Source organism: Electrona antarctica (assembly GCF_951216825.1).
Source record: "Electrona antarctica genome assembly, chromosome: 21".
NCBI classification, from domain to species: Eukaryota; Metazoa; Chordata; class Actinopteri; order Myctophiformes; family Myctophidae; genus Electrona; species Electrona antarctica.
Window position 1 is genome coordinate 22,019,673 of NC_136802.1, and position 18,649 is coordinate 22,038,321.

An 18,649-nucleotide genomic window follows, 5' to 3' on the forward strand; every position below is an offset into this window, starting at 1 on the left:
TTGGGAAATCGGGACAACCCTACGGCCAATACTACTGCTTTCGTTCATCATACAATAAGAATCTTAAGTTATGAGCTTTGGTCTTGTGTGTTGTGTTTTCGTTTATCTTCTTAGCGATCATTCTATTCTATTCTATTCTACTTTTTTGAATTATTATATATTTTTTAATCTTTTTATAATCTTCTAAGACTTTTAAGTCTTACTTTATACTTTGCCGTACAACGGTGTCACACAATAATACAAAAGATTTTGCAGATTTACAAGCTCACAATATGTCGCATCGCAGCCCCATTGTGAGCTTGTAGATCTGCTATTTTTGTTTTTGAAATTAATTGAATTAAATATTTTCGAGATCATAGATTTCACAATGCCACGCCAGACTTTCCGGTCCTTCATTGCCATCCCCAGTTTCTGCTTACTGATGCATGGGTCCCTAGCGATGACATCAGGGAACGACAGTTTTCTACCTCTGGTCTGCTTTGAGGCAGGACTCCAGAGAAGAAGGAAAGATATAACCTCATTGTCAGCAAACTGTGTTCTTCTGGATCGGACTAGTGAAGAAACACGGGGAAGGTTGCCGTATATTAGATTAGTCGATGGGTGGCTCTTCCAGGACAGATTGTGCGCTCTCATTAGAAGGCGGGTGTAAGTGCCATCCAACCGTTTCTCTGATTATAGATGTTCATTAAACGAGAGCTTGCTGCAGCTGGTTTTCATTCAAATGGGTTATTTTTGTATCATCTATTAACAATATTTCTTTGATTAACTATTTGCTACCTCTAAATGTCCATGTGTATTGTATTCTCACATTGTCTTTCTGCATCTTTCCACAGACACCAAGTCAGAATGTTTACCTGACTCACCTAGCCAATCCCTACCAAACGCCTCTGGCGGTGAGGCGGAGTCACAGACATGTTCCGACCAATCAAACGGCCTTTCGTCCAAAGAGCCTCCTCTGCTAAGGGAGGTTGAAACAGCCCTTCTCCAATCAGGGAAGCTCAAGTTGACAGGTCAGTTTCCTGTGTTTGTGTCTTTAAAACACATTCCCTGCCGTAGACAAACTATACTCGTCTTTTCAAATAGCACCATGGCTGGCCAAGGACGAGTATACTCGCCTTTTAATGTTTTATAGTGATTAAGATAGATCATATGAATAGCTCTGAGTTGCTATGCGAGAAAACAGTCAATGAGCCGGAAACAAGATGACTGCCCATCCACCTCCAGTTGTTTAAATTCTTTCAAATGCTTTTATCGCGGATTCTGATTCTAATCAAAACAAGCTTTATTCACGGCCGATAACTAAATTGAAAATGTCTAAATCGGCCCCGATTTCCGATCACTGTTACAAAATCTATGTTTGGGGTGAACACTGCGTCAGATTTTACATAGACGGTTTTCACTTCTGCTTCAGGTGTTGTGAATTTGTCTCCTTCAAAACAAAAGCTCAGAATAAAAGGATTGCGGCAGGGGAGAAAGAATGAATTAATAACTGGCATGGAATTAAATGCATACATAGTTACATAGTATATTTCAGCGAATGCTTTCCCCACAATAATAGAAAACAGAAAATACACTGCTCAACCATATGGAGGTTAGGTGGTTAAGTAGCTTTTCTGAACACTTCTGTTTTTCTTTTCTGGGTGTGGACTGTGGAGGGGAGAAGTGGTCGATATTATTTTCTCTTTGCCTAGAATGATTTCCCCATTACTCCTGTCTTTGTTCAACTCTCTCTTCTTGTTTTCTGTCATTTTCATTCCACTGTCTTTCTCTCTTTCAATCCTTCGCTCAGCAAGCTCCGGTTTCAGACGTTACTAAATTAATATCGGAAGCGGTGGCCGTGCCAGAAATTACATTTTTGGCTGCTGGGCAGGGCATGTGAAGTTTCGAGGGGGCGTTTTGAAGTCTGGAGTTGTGCAACCAGAGATTGAGAATCGGTGGTTCTAATGCGTGAACATTTCATCCATGAATTCAGCTTACTGTGTCTACATCTCTCTACTGTACCACTGCTCTAAACATCATATAACATTTGTTGAGTTTCTTCTATTATTGAAGTGTATTAATTCACTCATGTTTACAGTTCTAGGTCTCTTCTAATCTGTAAATGTCCAAAATACAGCTGAGTGATGTAGACAGAAATCTAATGTATGACGAATATGAGACGTGTTGTTTAAATGTTTTTTAAATTGATAATGAAATAGGAACGGTTTTGGACATGGGTTTAAGCAGCATCCAACATCCCTCTGTCTGTCTGTCTGTCTGTCTGTCTGTCTGTCTGTCTGTCTGTCTGTCTGTCTGTCCTCCAGGTACGGTAGACAGGCTGGGACGGGCGCTGGTCGTCACAGACGCACATCTTCCTGAAGAGGGTTACTGCGAGGACGAGCTTGCCCGGGTGCTTGTCTGCTACCACACCATCACCCGGTAAGTATCATCTCTGACTGCAGTGGGAGGGGATTGTATTCACTCCTGTCCTGTGTGTGTTCACTGTACAGCATGTCTGTACAGTGAACTTGAGAATGGATCGGCAGATTTTCATGAAACTTCATGTGAATGATCTGCAGACTTCAAAGCATACTTAACTAGAAAGAAGCAATTCTGGGAAATTGCAAAGTGTGGTTGCCTCACTCGCTAATATAGTCCCCTCCCGGTAATTTTGCTAGCCAATTACAATGTAAAGTCACCCTTGTGATCATGTGTAAGTAATTGGGAGGGTTCCCCCCCCCCCCCCCCCCCCCCCCCCCCCCGAAATCATGTTTTTGCAACAAACGGGTAAGTGTTTCTGCAATTGTGGCGCCCCCTATAGATGAAAATAGAATAGCTTTTGGCTCTGTGTTTATTAAGCCACCAAAATTTGGGATGGATCGGACATTCCGTTCGTGATTTGTGCCGTCTTTTGTAAAATAGGCCCCTCCCACTAACTTTGGAAGCTGATTACGGACGAACGATATGGACTATCAACATTCTGACTCTGCTGTTTTAATCGGATAGGTCCGGAGATCATGTGTACCGATTCTTGTGAGATTTGGCCAAAATCTGTAGCTGGAGGATCCAAAAGTGTGTTTTGAAGAAAATTTAAAATGGCGCAAAATCTATCCTGACGCAAATGGGCGTGGCCTATATGGGGAGATGCGTCATGACTCAAGGAATCCAGATCTTACGACCTACCGTGCAAGAGTTATAATGCAAAACGTAAAGTGGGCTGTTATAGCGCCACCATGAGGCCGACCGATATAATTATAAGTTAATTAATTTTCATAATTATTATGAACCTCCCCTCCAAGTGTTGTAACTACAGCCCTTAAGGTCTCAGAGAAACAAATGGTTGAATGTGAGTTTTCCCATTTTCCCATTCAAGTGAATGGGGAAAATTAATTCACTAATTAATTAATATCAATTAAACTATACAACATTTCTCTTATCAATCAACAAGCACACGATTCCCGATGAAGCCGGTCGATTTGACATATGGCTCGAGTATGTTTGGCAAAAACTGTGGAGTAGCACGGCAAAATAATGTTTATACAGAATAATAAACAAAGAAAGAAATAAAGAAAAAAAGAAAGAAATAAAAGGTAAGGGGAACAATAGTATGGTTGCCCATAGGCAACCACACTAATTACACGCACATCGACAGTGGGTGCTAGGCCAAAAAAAACAAAATCTCTAACATTTAGATTCCGCACCATACAACTGTAATGAAAGTTATGACAACTTTGATGATCAGTTGGTGATTAACTTTTGGGTCCAAAAAGTAAAAAGTCAAGTTCACAAATAAGGTATAAACTACAATATTACATACATACAGATGTTAGGAACTTCATTTTAGCCTGTACAGTATCCATGTTAGGCTTGTCGACAAAATGTAAATCTCATCTTTTTCCATATTTGTTTTAATAACTGAATGAGCAATTAATGGTCTTCAGATGTAAATAAAATATCATTAGTAAATCAGTTTACTAAAGGAAAAGCAAAGCATTAGAAGAAAGAAAGGTTTAAAAGAGAGAAGAAACGACAAACAAAAGAAAGGGCTTATTCAATGCTCTCTCTCCGTGTTCTGTTCTGTTCTCTCATCTCGGTCCATTAAGCAATTTGTGTCAGACCTGTTCCGTTTGAACCACTTTTTCTAAAATGCTTTCCTGAATTTAATGTGATTTGACACGTCTTTAGAAGTCACTGTTCTTAATACCCATGACACACCCAAGCTAGATGAACAACTGCAATGTGTGATCCATGACTTGTATGTGCAGGTGGGTCTCCTGCATAAAGGTACTTTCAGATGGGCATCGACTAACGCAGACGTTGTTGCCTGGATCAGCGACAGGTCTGCTCCAGATCTGCTCATGAGGGGCACGACAACGCAAGCGTAAAAAAAAGCTCAACAGAATCCAGGTCTAGTCAGTCGCGGGTGTGTGCACGAAACGAGCACGCACGCGCCAATTTCACAGGGCCGCGCTCACGTAAATACACTTGCGTTGTTGCCCCTCGACTTCTCTGCACGTATAGAAACAAACGTCTCATTGAAAATGAAGTTCTAGGCACGTTAATCGCTGCCCATTTGAAACGACCATAAGACACCGTTCCACTCAACCAACAGGCATTCCCCACTTGGGCCTCGGGAGATATTGCACCTATGAGCTTCAGGCAGTACTACTTGTCAACCGGTCCGACTATTTTTGGAATTAAAATTATTCTGTCTAGTCTAGTGCATTTGGCCCAGTTTCTGGTCCCCTCTTTCTAGCTAATCCCACTGCAATCTGTGTCTGTCTGCTTCCCCTGATCCCCCCCCACCCCCCACCTAGGCCTCCAGCCAAGGAGAGGGGTCTGACCGTCCTAATAGACAGCAGACAGGCCCCGCCCTCCACGCTCTGCCTCGCCGCTCTTAAACGCTTCCAGGTGAGACGCCCCCCCAAAAAGAAAGAAGAAAGAAAAGCGCTCAAATGCAATAAATGTTTGTTGGTTTTGTTTTGTTTTATGTTTGTGTGCTTTTAACGCCCTCGAGGCCTTGATTTCAGTGTGTGTATGTGTGTGCGTGTGCGTGTGTGTGCGATGCGTTTGTGTGTGTGTTCCAGGCGTTGGTTGACGGAGGTCTTGGGTCTGCTCTGATCCTGGTAGAGGAGCAGCAGGAGGCCCCTCCCACTCATGACCTGGAAGCAGTAGAGGTGACCTCATACACTTTACACACTAAAGGCTCATACATAGGGTGCCTTCGGAAATGTGCACCGCGAGCTCAGTGCGCTATTTCCGAACGCGCCCATAGTCCAGTTTTAGGTGATAACTTATCCCCACCCACCCAACTTCTAGACCAACAGTGAACGGGGTGATAGCCCAGAATGAAAGGGGAGATGTCGGTCAGTAAAAAGAGAGATGTGTCAGGGTGAGCGGTGATTAGCAATTCACTGCGGCGAGTGATGTAATGTTGTAGTTTTCTAACTTTAGAGAACTACACACTGCGGTGATAAGCTATCACCTCAAACTGGAGTATGAATAGGCCACATACAGTTGAGTGCCACCGATATTGTCCCTTATCATTTGACCCATTTAGGCCTGACCTCAAAATTTAAAAAAAATCCTTCTAAATACTCTAAAATAAATATTTTCACGATTTTTCAAAAATAGCAGACCTACAAGCTCGTAGCGCGCCACTCGGTGGCGCGCTATGAGCTTGTAGATCTGCTATTTTTCAATAGCTAAATTATAACATAATGTTTAAAACACCAAAAGGGGTTCCCGCCCAAAATGGGTTAACTGTCCTTTTGCGCAGATCACGCAAACCTCAGCAAAAAGAAAAGGACAATATCGATGGCCTCCAACTGTAGAGCACAGAAGTCCTGACGTCAGTCGTTCATCCCCTGGGTCGCGGAAGTATTTCCAAGAATAACATTGGGTCCTCTTAAAATCTGTTTCACACAACAGGGAACTTCTGGTTGGCTGCCGCTGTCTCTCATTACACAACAGCACCAAAAAGTACAGAGCTTAAACAATATATTATGTGTTTGGTGTATTTCCCCACATCACGAAACAATTACGTCAAACACCATTTGATGACGTTGACGTCGTTTCACATCTTCGGGCGTATCATTCCTTATTCGGTTAATGACGTGAGACGACGATATCTACGGGTGAAATGGCATATCGTCTCTGTCGGGCGGACACCTCATAATGTTCAAAACTGTTACCTTTCAGATTTCAAATTCAAAAGTAGCATATCGACACGCTCAAAACGCATTGCTTCGAGCTTGCATACCTGCTATTTTTGATACTTTTGTGCGACGCTGTAGGATGATTAATTTACTGCTGTAGGACGTTCATGACAGTATGGGGATACGAGGTTTCTGCCCGACAGCAATGATATCCATGGTAATGTGGTTTAAAGCAAGGATTTATCATAATCTGAGGCTGAATGTCTTTGTTTGTCTTGTGTCCCCTTGTGTCCTCTCGGTGTCCCCTTCAGGTCCACGTGGTGCGGGGGACAGGCGTCCTGCAGCAGTATGTGGACAAACAGCAGCTGCCCACAGAGATGGACGGAGACTTCAGCCACTCTCATTCAGACTGGCTGGCCTTCCGACTGGTGAGAGAAATAATACCGGATTTATACTTTACACCAGGGGTCTTTAACCCATTTTGGGCGGGAACCCCTTTTGGTGTTAGCATTATGTTATGCTTTAGCTATTGAAAAATAGCAGATCTACAAGCTCATAGCGCGCCACCGAGTGGCGCGCTACGAGCTTGTAGGTCTGCTATTTTTTTTAAATCGAAGAACGACTGACATAGAAACATAGCTTTTTCAGAAAACTGTCAGGATGTAGAAGACATTTTTAGAATCTGATCTCAGGTCAAAAACAAGGGCTCCTCAGAGTTACTACAGGGGGTGTCTCCAAATCTTCGTGTGATAGAAACTTGTTTTGGTTTGTTGCATTAACCACTTGAACCCTAGCATTCCTATTCTGAGGGGAACATTAGTGAAAATTGCCGATCTAAAAGCACGATCTGCTTCATCTCTCTCTCTGCCTGATTTGTTTTTCCGAAGACCCCTGATTTATACATTTTCACCCAATCTTTACGCCAAGTCGTCACCTATTATGATTTATGACATGCCCAGAATTTGGGATGCTTAGGAGTTCATGTGGTTATTGGGACAGCTGTACAACAATACAAACACTAAACAAACACGCAGTGAAAATAATCACAACATTGTCAGCTCAAAAACAACATGGCTACCAGTGCACGTTGAGCAGATTAAAGACAGCGGGGATGAAGGACATTCTGCTTCAATTGGACGTTCAGATCTGAACAGCATCTGGGGTCAGCGTCCAGATGGAAGGAGCTCTGGGTAAAATGACTGTTGAAGGGCCAAGAGTGGCCGGAGCATTCCAGAATGGTTTTGGCATTTCCCAACAGCTTGTGTAACGCAATAGATGTCTTTTGTCCGTGTTTGTCGCACACTAAATGATCTGACAGAGAGGGGTGGCCTTTTGTGATCCTGCACAGACTGTTCTGGTTACCTGTTTGTTTGTATTGACTGACTCCACAAATTACATGTCCAGATCAGGGTCTGTGCAGTTTAGCCCACATAAAAAAAAGCTGAGTATGCTGAGAGAGAACAGATGCTTTTGGCTCGTTTTACAAACGACATCGTTCTTTTTTCTTTCTTTTTTGACCCTCAAATGAGAGCTTATGGTCAAACCACTGTGCCTGGGTTATTTATAACTATTTACTAGGTTGACGTTTTGCTCTTCAATCACTGTTTTATGACTAGAGGTTCTCTTTTAAAATCGACGACCGTGTCTCGTAGTTTTAGACACTTGCGGGTACACACACCTGTGTCGGAATCCAGCACATGTATCAAATGTGTAAATTTCCCTTGTTGTCTTTGTGGTTTGTGGGCATTGCCGGTCAGCGCTACATACAGTAGCTCTGGTGCCAGTTCTCTGCCAGTTTTCTGATGTGTAGCGTTGTTGGACTTGTTTGACCTGAGTGGTTAGTTAGGGTCACTGAAAGAAAGCCACGAGCAAAATGGCTGTCAAGTGGGGTCAACGGTGTGCTTCTTTCCTATTGGTTGACTGGCTCCCGGGTCAAAGGTCACCATCGTTGAACTCCAGGCTTTAGACACAGCTTCTGAAGCATAACGTGTGTGAGGCAGTGGTTCTCCCTGTAAATAACTTTCATCCTGAATTACTTTATAGAACCTTACATTTATGTCATATTGAGCAGTGGTTCCCAAAAAGTTTTTTTTCATGTCAAGGACCCCCACATTGACACTAATAAGCCTGCGGACCCCCATTTGAAAACATATGCCAGGAACCCCACAAGAGAAGATATTTTACGGCTCTAGCAGTGATTCTCAACCCGTTTATTTTCAAGGACCCTCAGTTTGACATGCATTAGACTACATTTAATGGCATTTCTATCTCTGAGACCCCCATTTATATTGAAAAAGCAATGTTAATTTAACTCTGAGAGTGTACAAATTTGTATTTCTCAGAGTTACAGACCCATAAGGGTCCATTTGGTTCCAAACGATCATTTACCTGGGGACCCCCTGGAACTCCCTCAAGGACCTCTAGGGGAAAAATAGGGCAAGGTACAACACCTTTTTGTTGTTTTTCTTCTCTTCTCTTCTTCTCCCAATTGTTTTGTTTATTGTCATGATTTGTCACCATCCGAGTTGGCTTTCTCCGAGGCTTACAGGACTTTATATAAAAAGTAAAAACATTTTGAAACGTCTATGGGAAAAATGTATGGGAAATTCTCTTCTGGGCCGCTCGTCACCATGAAAGGGGGCGGGACCGAGACGCTGTATTGCAGTACAGAAATAATACAATAGTACATTTTAAATCTTTCTGCCGAAGGCCACTTTTCCACCGTGGTTGAACCGGTTCAGTTCTGTCGTTCCAAACATGTTTGAAAGTGAAATAATATCCCTTTAAGTTGGACGAAACAGCTGTCACACACCACATAAGAGAGATGTTCTTATACAGACCTATGTTTAAGGGCACTGTGGAAGGAGACTCACAGTGACAAAATGTTAGGATGAGTAGCTGTAGCTGGACTGTAGTGGCTTCTGCAATCATATTTACTAGTCCATACCTGTCACTGGGGTAAACAGCCAAAGTAACACACACGCAGGCACGTGCGCGCCAACGTGTTGTGCCTTGTGAGCTTGTAGATCTGTTATTTTCAAATTTCCACTGTATTATGTTTAAAGGGCAAAGGGCAGCGTGGTTATCATTGCAGTTAAAAAGGATAGAGGGAGAAGTCCCATGCAGCAATGAGTCTGGCAGCCACATTCTGCACCAACTGCAGGCAGTGTATGGATGGATTCCTTGCTGAGAGTTGAGTAGAGGGCATTACACTATTCCAGGCGAGATGAATTTAAATAAGGGCAATGACAACTTTATGTAGGTTTGGGTTAGAAAGTACTTGTCTGATTCTGTGGATGGTGGTTGATGTGGTTGAATGGTGTGAGAAGTCTTCAAATAGTCTTATAGTTGTCTGCATAGACGTTAATAAGTGTGAGAATATTATCTTTGACTCCAGAACAATAGAATAAAATTAGAAAGTTAAATAGAGGCAACGTCCCTCTTTACTCCGGTTTAGTTGTTTGTTTTTTTGTGTTGTCGCCAGTTTGCAAATCTTCACTTTTGTTCTCTCTTTTATTGGTTTGTTTGTTGAGGTGAGGTGTTTTCTTTTTTCATGAGCCTGCAGGGCTTTTTAATCTCTTAAAATTACACACTATGATTCTTTTTAATGGGGAAATAAAAAGACTGAAGTCGGAGGAGGGAGGGAGGGAGGGAGGGGAGAGTAAGGAAGAAGGACTTAAGGAGGGGAACAAAGGAGTGAGGGAAAGAGAAGGGGACTAGAAAGAGATGTGAATAGAGATTTCGTCAGCACTAAACTGATGGATCTGTAACGTTAAATGGCCACTTCACCGCTTTGCGAAAGATATTATTGTAATGATGTTTAGGACACTTTCCTGAGGTTTTTATGTGTTTTATGTGTCGGTTAAAATTAAGGTAAAAAGTTAAGTATAGAGCCTAGGGGATACCATTCAACAGAGTGTATCGCCTCTGTCGGGTGGAAACCTCATACAGTATGTCCAAAACTGTTTCTTTTCATGGGCATTAATTTAGGAAAAAACACACCAAAAGTTTGAATATGGAGATAAGAGGTTTCTGCCCGACAGTAACGCTATAGGGTTTAACTTTAAGTGGTTAGATATGAGAGAGAGAGAGAGAGAGAGAAAGACAGACAGCATTGAGAAAGAGGAGACACTTGAAAGAGGAGAAGAAGACAAGGAGGGGACAGAGAGATAGTAGAATGTAGGAGGTGGAGATCAGTAGCTGGATGGAGGTTGAGGTGAGGACGGGAGATGATGTTAGATGTTATTGTTAAGGAGGAGTTATGGTGCGTTCACAACCATAGACTGTAGAAGGTCCACACGCAAATATGAATGGGAGTATCATTTGGAGCAGCTATACATGCAACATTGTGGCTTTGCGTCGCTACGTAGCTTCCATTGACAATGAATGTTAGACTGCGTCGTTCGTGTTCGTTGTAGATCGGTTATTTGATGTTTAAAAAAAGATATATATATATAGGCCTATGTAAAATATGCCTAGAACTTTTAGAAATAAGAGGGTGAGGGTGGCGCTCAGGACAGGGCCCTAATTAGAGAGCAGTAGCTGGATGGATGGTGGAGGTGAGGAGGTTGATGGATGTTAAGGAGGAGTTGAACCTGGAAGGGCATAGAGAGAGAGAGAGGAGATAGAGAGAGAGAGAGAGAGAGAGAGAGAGAGAGAGAGTGAGAGAGAGAGAGAGTGAGAGAGAGAGAGAGAGAGAGAGAGAGAGAGAGAGAGAGAGAGAGAGAGAGAGAGAGAGAGAGAGAGAGAGAGAGAGAGAGAGACATGCAGACAGCTAGAGGCATGTGGGGCAGGCAGAGAGAGATAGGGAGAGGGGAGTCACGCAGACGGCTTGGGACTATAGTTTCCCAGACAGTTTCCAACTCTGATGAGTTTGTCTAAACACTCTTTTCCCCGCCCTCTGCTCTCCCCTTAACCTTTCTCATAAACTCACTCCCCGGAGGGAAGTAACTTCTAAAGGAACATGGCCCGATTTCAAGCTGTTTCACTACCTCCCATAGACTTGGAGTACATTAACCCATTTAAAAGATTTTGTTTACACTATACAACAGGACAGACACGCACGCACACACGCACACACACACACACACACACACAATTACACGCACGCACGCACACACACAATAAGTTATTAGAGGCAATTACATTATCCTTTTTTTCTGAACCCTTAAATATTGTATATTTACAAAATGGTAAAACACACACAAAAAATCACTAATCCCTCTTTTTCTTTTGCTTTCCTCCTACAGAGTCTGGAGAGTCTGACAGAGCGTTGTGAGAGCGCCCTCACCCTGCTGGGAGAGGCACTGCAGTCCATGGACTCTGAGCCAATACCGGAAACTATAACGGTAAAAGTGGTCCTATAGCCTTAGCATAAACTACACAGAACAATGACTCACCACCAGCCAATCTTCCATTTTTTGCCTTTTCTTTTTGGCTTTTCATGCATTTTTCTCCCCAATGTTGTCGTTATACCAACTGATTCTTCCCCACACACATCTCTGTGTGTTGTCACTGTTGTACCCGGCTACTGGCTCACCTGCCAGTGAGGAGCCCCCACCGAGAGGACGTAGTACCTCCGTTCTAACACTCCCCGGTGAGAGGTTCCGCCCTAGCCAGACCGGTGGTTCTCACTGTTGGGGTATTTGAGGGGTTTCTAGGTAACCTGTCTCTGCCAGATGGGGCAGCAGAGAGTACACCGGGTTCTCCCCTCCTGCTCCCATCTGGGAACTCTCAGGCAGACTTGATGCCCGGCCACAAAACGGCCTGGCCAATCAGCGGCAGCTAGAGGCGGGATCAAGGCATACACAGTGCTGCCTTGATCCCGCCTCTGCTGCCCCATCTGGCAGAGTCAGGTTAGGTTCTAGGGGGCCCCCAGCTAAACGATTGACAGTTACAATTTACAATTTAAGCATTTAGCAGACGCTCTTAATCGAGAACGATTTACAGTGAGCAAGGTAAACACGAGGTAATATATCAAATGCATAGAAATAGTAATCTAGGATCATAAACCAAGGACCTGACATCAGTCTAAAAACAGTATAATATAAAAATACATCTGTACATTGAAACTATACAAACTATAGGATGCCAGGTCAACAAACGAACCTGGCATCTGTCTGCATATCTAAATTGGGACCAAATGAACCATTACGGGTCTGTAACTGTGCAATTTGAGAACCCATCGGCAAGTAAAGGAGAAACAGCGCCCTCTTTTCCTTTGCTAGTCTCTCTAGAGAGACTAGCAACTCTGAGACTGTACAGAATGGAACCAATTGGATGTCCGTAAGGGTGTGGGGAAAACTATTGAGGGATTGGCTTCTTTGGCCTTTTACTGGCAGTGTGCACATCGGACGGACGGAAGAGCTTGTAGACGGCTGGGCTCCCAAGGTGCCATGCCGTAAGCAAAAGACTCCTTTTGTTTGTTCTGTTTATATGTTTGAGGTATAACAACAAATAAACAGTGTGTCGTCTTGGTAACCACTGCTCCAAACAACAAACAGCTGCTGCTACAGTACTGCTTGTTTATTACTGTCGTTATGGTTACGCGTCATGAGCGCTGATTTAAAACGCTAATGCAATGAGCTGTCCCAATAGACGATAATAACAGACACCTGCCAGCTAATGGGAAACGAGTATCCTCCAAGGCAATTGGTCTAGCCTTGATGAAACATTATTGTTGTTGTCGGGCAGAAAAATCTTGTATCTCCAATCTCCATATTTCTACTTTTCATGTTTTTTTTCATACTATAGTGTCACACAAAAGTAGCATTAATAGGTGATCTTCAAGCGATGCAATGCGTTGTGAGCTTTTAGTTCTGCTAATGTATGTTTGCAATTTTTTAATTTTCTAAAAGTAACATTTTTGGACATACGAGTTCTTGCATAAATCGGTGGTTCTCAAAGTGGGGTCCGGGCCTAGGGGCTCCAGCAAAAGTTGTTAGTACAGCATCACAATCATTTTAACCACTTTTTCCATTTATGTTAGCTATTCAAAAAAATAGCAGATGTACAAGCTCACAAGTGGATCACTTTGTGCCGCGCTGCAAGCTTGCACATCTGCTATTTTTGAAATATTGAAAATGTTTCGAACATTTTGAATAATTTTAATTGTATATATATTGTTTTCTTTTTTTTATACATGTTCTCTTCTTGGCACAAAGCCTTTTTAGATGGGGGTCTGCGACAAAATACATATGCATTTGGGGGTCCTTGACCTGACTTTATAGCAGTGGCGTTTCCAGGAATTACATTTTGGGCAGGCAAGAATTATATTTTGGACAGGCAAGATGTGTTAATTGTCGTCTCCCCGCACACAATCGTAGCACTAAAGGTTTTCAAAGAGATATACCTGCCAGACGAGTAGTATACAAAGGCTGAAAGGCTTGCATTTACATTCCAATGGGTGATTGAGGGTCGCGCTCTACCGCGACGGCCAATCAGCTGTCCAATAATAGTTCTCATGTCTTGTTTTTGTCCTCTTTTTTTTCTCTTTGTATGGATTTTGGCCAGGCCAGAAATGGATTTGGACAGGCGGACGCCTGCCCTCGCCTTATTGTAGATACGCCTCTGCTTTATAGTTTGCATAAATGACATTTATATAGTCTGTCCGTGTGGTGAAACACAATGATACATTGAGCGTCTCGTCTCAGGAGGGAAACTATATGAATGGCCTAAATTCCTGATCATGGGAAATGACAATAATGGGTCTTAACCGAGGGAATAGCCCACATACTGTACATGCCCACTAAAATAACCACAGCACCCCTCCCTCTCTCTCCCTCCCACCCTCCCTCCCCTACAAGGTCACAATAGTTTTGGATTTTTCATTATAGTTGAGTTTTAGTTCGTTTTGACAATTGTTTTTCTAATTCAGCTCAACAAAAGATACAATTAAAAATATATATATTCGATTACTGTTGGTAACTAACGGCATTTTGGTTTTTTTATTGTAGTTTTTAACTAACAATTTTAGTTTTCGTTATTTCTTTAGTTTCCGTTAACTATAATAAACTCCCTCCCCTCTCAGGCTGTGCCACTAAGCATCGACAAGCACAGACAGCTGATGATGAGCGTCCTGGCTGACCAACGGCTGACCGAGCTGCAGCAGAGGGGCGGTGCCTGGCTGGCGGGATTGGCCAATAGCGCGTCTGGACTGGCACAGAAGTCCCCCGACTGCAGGTACTTAAAGCAGCCTTGTGCATGGATTAGTTCTCAGTCGTCACATCTGATTGCCATCGTGTTTCTGTGAATGCATGCTGCACGACGTGTTGTGAGCTTGTAGATCGGCTATTGTCAGTCATTAGCCTAGTTATTTTAAGATGAAAGAATATTTGAACTAAAGTGATCAAACTAGCAATAGAATACAAGTTTAGAAGCATCTTCCAGAATCATGAATGGTCGTGTTGGTGAATGAATAGTGTGTTACCGAGAGAGACGCAGCTTCTCTATACATCTCCTTACAATGGTGTTTTACCGGAAATAGCGTGTGACAGAACCGAAATTGAATTATTTCTATGGGTACCCGGTACCCACCATGTTGTTATCGGTTCCAACTTGGAACCGAATTTCGGTACCCGCAGGTCTGCTCCCACTCAGCGCCAGTGGGAGGCGATTAAGAACACCCCCGAGTGTAATATTGCAATTATACAACAGTTACCCTTAAAACTAAGATAATCGCCGAAAAATCATATTGTTTTAATGACAGATGTAGTCACAACGACCACAAATGTCCTAAGAAACTAGCTAGCCTAGCCACCGAGTCTGCTGCGCTCTGGGAGAAGAACACAGCTGAAATCTTTGTTTTGAGTAGGTGTTCCTTTGTGCTGGTTTAAGGAACGGCTAGAAGCTGTTTCAACCAATCAGATTGCTTCCTCGAAATGACCTGTTGTATAATAGGATATAACTTATACAGTCAGGGTGGTTTGGTCTCCCTGCTATTCTATTGAGACATTTAGATCATGTGTCCTAGGTTGGACACGACCTTTGACACGATTCCTGTTTCTGGTTTGACAAAAATTTTGACCTGAAGGTCAAAGTTATATTTCTCCCAATGGGTTAAGCAGGCTACGCTAGGCTATATTATCTCAGTGGTACAAATGTCAGCTCTTGTGCAGATCTGCGTTCAAAACACCCACACAGTTACAGTTACATTTAAATGAACACTTGTGAATTTACTGTGCATAACACATCGGCCAACTGGTGGCCTGTGAGCTAATTTGTATGTCCAATTGTCCATACATTATGTCCTAGTAGTGCTGCACGTTCTTGCTCAAATGTGAATCTCAGTTTTCTCACATGATTAAATTTTTTCCCATGACATTTTTTATTGTCTTATTGTCTAGTCTGTAGTTGCTGAACATTACTACATTCCAAATGACTGTGGCTTTAGACATACAACATCAAAGTGCTTGACTTCAACCTCTCTTAAAGTCTCTCTCTTGTAGCAAAAACATAAAAGAAACTAAAATGAATTGGTCAGCCACCTAGTGCTGCACGATTCTTGCTCAAATAAAAAAAAATGGATCGCATAGGTGTCTGAATCTAGATCTAGATTTTTATTTGTATTTATTTTGTATTTTATTTGATTAATTTGATAAATTGTGCAGCACTATTTCCTCGAGCAGCAACTTTCAAAGTGAGACAATAATAGTTCCCCTGGGTCACATGGATCAGTCTAGTGGAGACTGTGATTTACCTCCCCAAACAACCCTTTTGAGTGTCTCAGGGGGTTCATGCAGTGTTGCCATTTCCACTTATTATTATAAGCGACTTTGGGATAGTTTTTCCTGTAAGGTCACTTATAAATATTGGAAGTTGCGGGTTGTTTGTTATTTTTTTCGCCTCGTTTCTAAAGTGTTAGTTGCTTATATTGTTTATACCAAACATTTTCATGTCAAGGACCCCCAAATTAATATATATTTGTCTGCACTCTGCAGACTCCCATCTTTGAAAAGAATGTTATGCCAGTGAGTGACCCCCATAAACAATTTGTGTTGTTAAAATATCCCGCATTTTCCTCAAGATTCTTTTGAAAATAGCAGATCTGCAAGCTCACAACGTGTCACATCGCGTCACATTGTGAGCTTGTAGATCGGTTATTTTCAAATAGCTGATGAGTAGGTTTAAAGGGCTCATGTAGCCCAGTCGCTTCTTTTGGCATCGTTTTTATAGACCTAAAACCCGGTGGCAACACTGGGCACATGACTGTTAAACCGTTTGGAACCCCTGTCCTATAGTGTAAGGACGGTCAGTGAGTCCATGATGGGTGTGGTAATGCCTCCCCTCAAAGGGAATGTTGCAATGTGTGTCACAAAGATGACATTGTGTTTGTAGTTTTGTCCAGATGCAGAAGTCCTCTTGCTGCTGGCTGGATGAACCTTCAGATTCTTGACCCAGATCTGTCTGTGTTTAGGAGGCTGGCGTCGTTTAAGCCAGGGTTAGATTAGGGAGTGCTGAAATCTGCTCGAAAACAAAGTAGAGGAAATGGATCCAGACACCGTACTGTTGCTCATGTTTGTGTTGTGTGAACCTCAACACAGATCTCAAAGCAGCATTTGAGATTTGGTACAGACAAGACAGATGTATCTGTGGTCACATATAGAGCTTTTTCCTTGCAAAGAAACGGCTCAGTTTGACTCGACTCTTACCCTTTGTTCTGCCTCTCCTGGCGACAGTCGATCCGTCCATATGTTCATCCGTCCGTCCTTCTGCTCATCCCGACCTTGTGAATGTGATATCTCTGGAACGCCTTGAGGGAATGTCATGACATTTGACACAAACATCCACTAGGATGCCACCACTGTGGCAGTGGCCGCAGTGGGCCGTCTGTTCCAACCCTGTGAATGCGATGGATCTCAGGAATGGATGCATTGAGGGAATCTCACGACATGTAAACTCCAGCGGAGGCAGACAACCCGTGATGTGATATTTCTAGCTGGTTTTCCTTTAGACTAAACATACCGTGTACCTTATTCCTTATCACTATCCATCGAGTTTCCAAAGCATGAGCTGAGGAAATACCCATGGATTCAAGTTTTTAGTCACCACTCCATAGAAGCCTTCTATGAAAGCATGTCGCACTCTTTGAAGTGGTCGAACTAGCAATAGAATACAATTCAATACATGCTCAGAAGCATCAACTGCAGCAAAATAGGTTTAAAATGATGATACCCAAACATCATCAACAAAAACTTTCCGTCATGATATTTTATTTTGCTTTATTCCATGAATACCAAAAAGTGACGTGAAACCAGACTACTGATTTATTCGGCGACAATCATCAACATTGCACCATAACACTCCACTATACTGCATGGAAGCTCAGGAATGCTGTTAAACTTTCAAACTAGCTTCTAGTTTCTTTCCTAAAATGTTTAACTCGGAGCTCGTCAAGAGCAGCTGAGTCGAGTCGAGACAGAGTTCTGTGCAGTAGAAAAGCGCCACGTCGGTGATGGATGGGTATTAGTCTGGAACTGACTTTAACGATACGATCTGCCCTTAATCTCATTCATAATATTTTTCCTCCTCTTTAGGGAGGTTGGCCAACTCCCAATGTGTTCTTTATCTCTCTGGTATCTGTCTCTCATCACAAGAATCTTGCTCACTTAACAAACACGCACACACACTCGCGTGCCCACGCGCCGGCACGCGCACGCGCGTGCCGGCGCGTGGGCATGCGTGGGGTAGAGTAAGTAGAGTACAGAGGGAACAATGTAGTGCTTCAAAAGAAACTAGAACTAGGATACCAGGTGATATTGAACCTAGCATCTGTCTTTACAACAAACAACATGCTATCTAAATTAAAAAAATATGTTTGTGGTCAAGCAAATCTACCTCAAAATGACACACACACACACACACACAGTGTACTTGCATACCACACACCCACAGATATTCCTTTCAGAAAAGTTTCAACAGCAAGGCGTTCTCTCTGTCTCTCACACACACCACACACACACACACACACACACACACACACACACACACACACACACACACACACACACACACACACACACACACATTAACAGTCATACCATACATACTCACATACCATACACATTACACGCACACATTATATAGTCAAACTCCCATGCCATGTCATACCATACCCCACACACACACACACACACACACACACACACACACACACACACACACACACACACACACACACACAAACACCCTTATATAGTGCATGTCCTGCACAAAAGCACTCTGTTTTGGATCTTCAGAAAAAGGGTCCTGTGTGTGCTACAGCCCCCCGGCCCCACCCCACACACAAACACACACTTTTGATATCCAAGTGTCTACTTGTGTATCTAAGAAAGAACAAGTTCCTTCACTCCTAAAAATACCATCCCAAAAGTCTCAACCTTTGGGGGAAAATAAATGAATAAATTACGCAGAAGTTTGAAATGTGCGCTTGTGTTCGCATTTTGAGCGGGAACCCCTTTTGGTGTTACATACATTATGTTATAATTTAGCTATTGAAAAACAGCAGATCTACA

The 18,649-nt window shown here is 42.8% G+C and overlaps 1 protein-coding gene across 2 annotated transcripts in view; it reads left to right on the forward strand.

Annotated features, from left to right (window-relative positions):
- Positions 1-18,649, forward strand: part of arhgef40 (Rho guanine nucleotide exchange factor (GEF) 40) — an 84,728-nt gene that overhangs the window by 31,985 nt on the left and 34,094 nt on the right. For both annotated transcript variants that reach the window (XM_079490408.1, XM_079490407.1), the window contains exons 7-13: positions 834-1,010; positions 2,304-2,418; positions 4,797-4,890; positions 5,067-5,156; positions 6,449-6,565; positions 11,387-11,485; positions 14,167-14,318. In XM_079490408.1, coding sequence (XP_079346534.1) covers positions 834-1,010; positions 2,304-2,418; positions 4,797-4,890; positions 5,067-5,156; positions 6,449-6,565; positions 11,387-11,485; positions 14,167-14,318 — 844 coding nt within the window. The remainder of the gene's footprint in view (positions 1-833; positions 1,011-2,303; positions 2,419-4,796; positions 4,891-5,066; positions 5,157-6,448; positions 6,566-11,386; positions 11,486-14,166; positions 14,319-18,649) is intronic.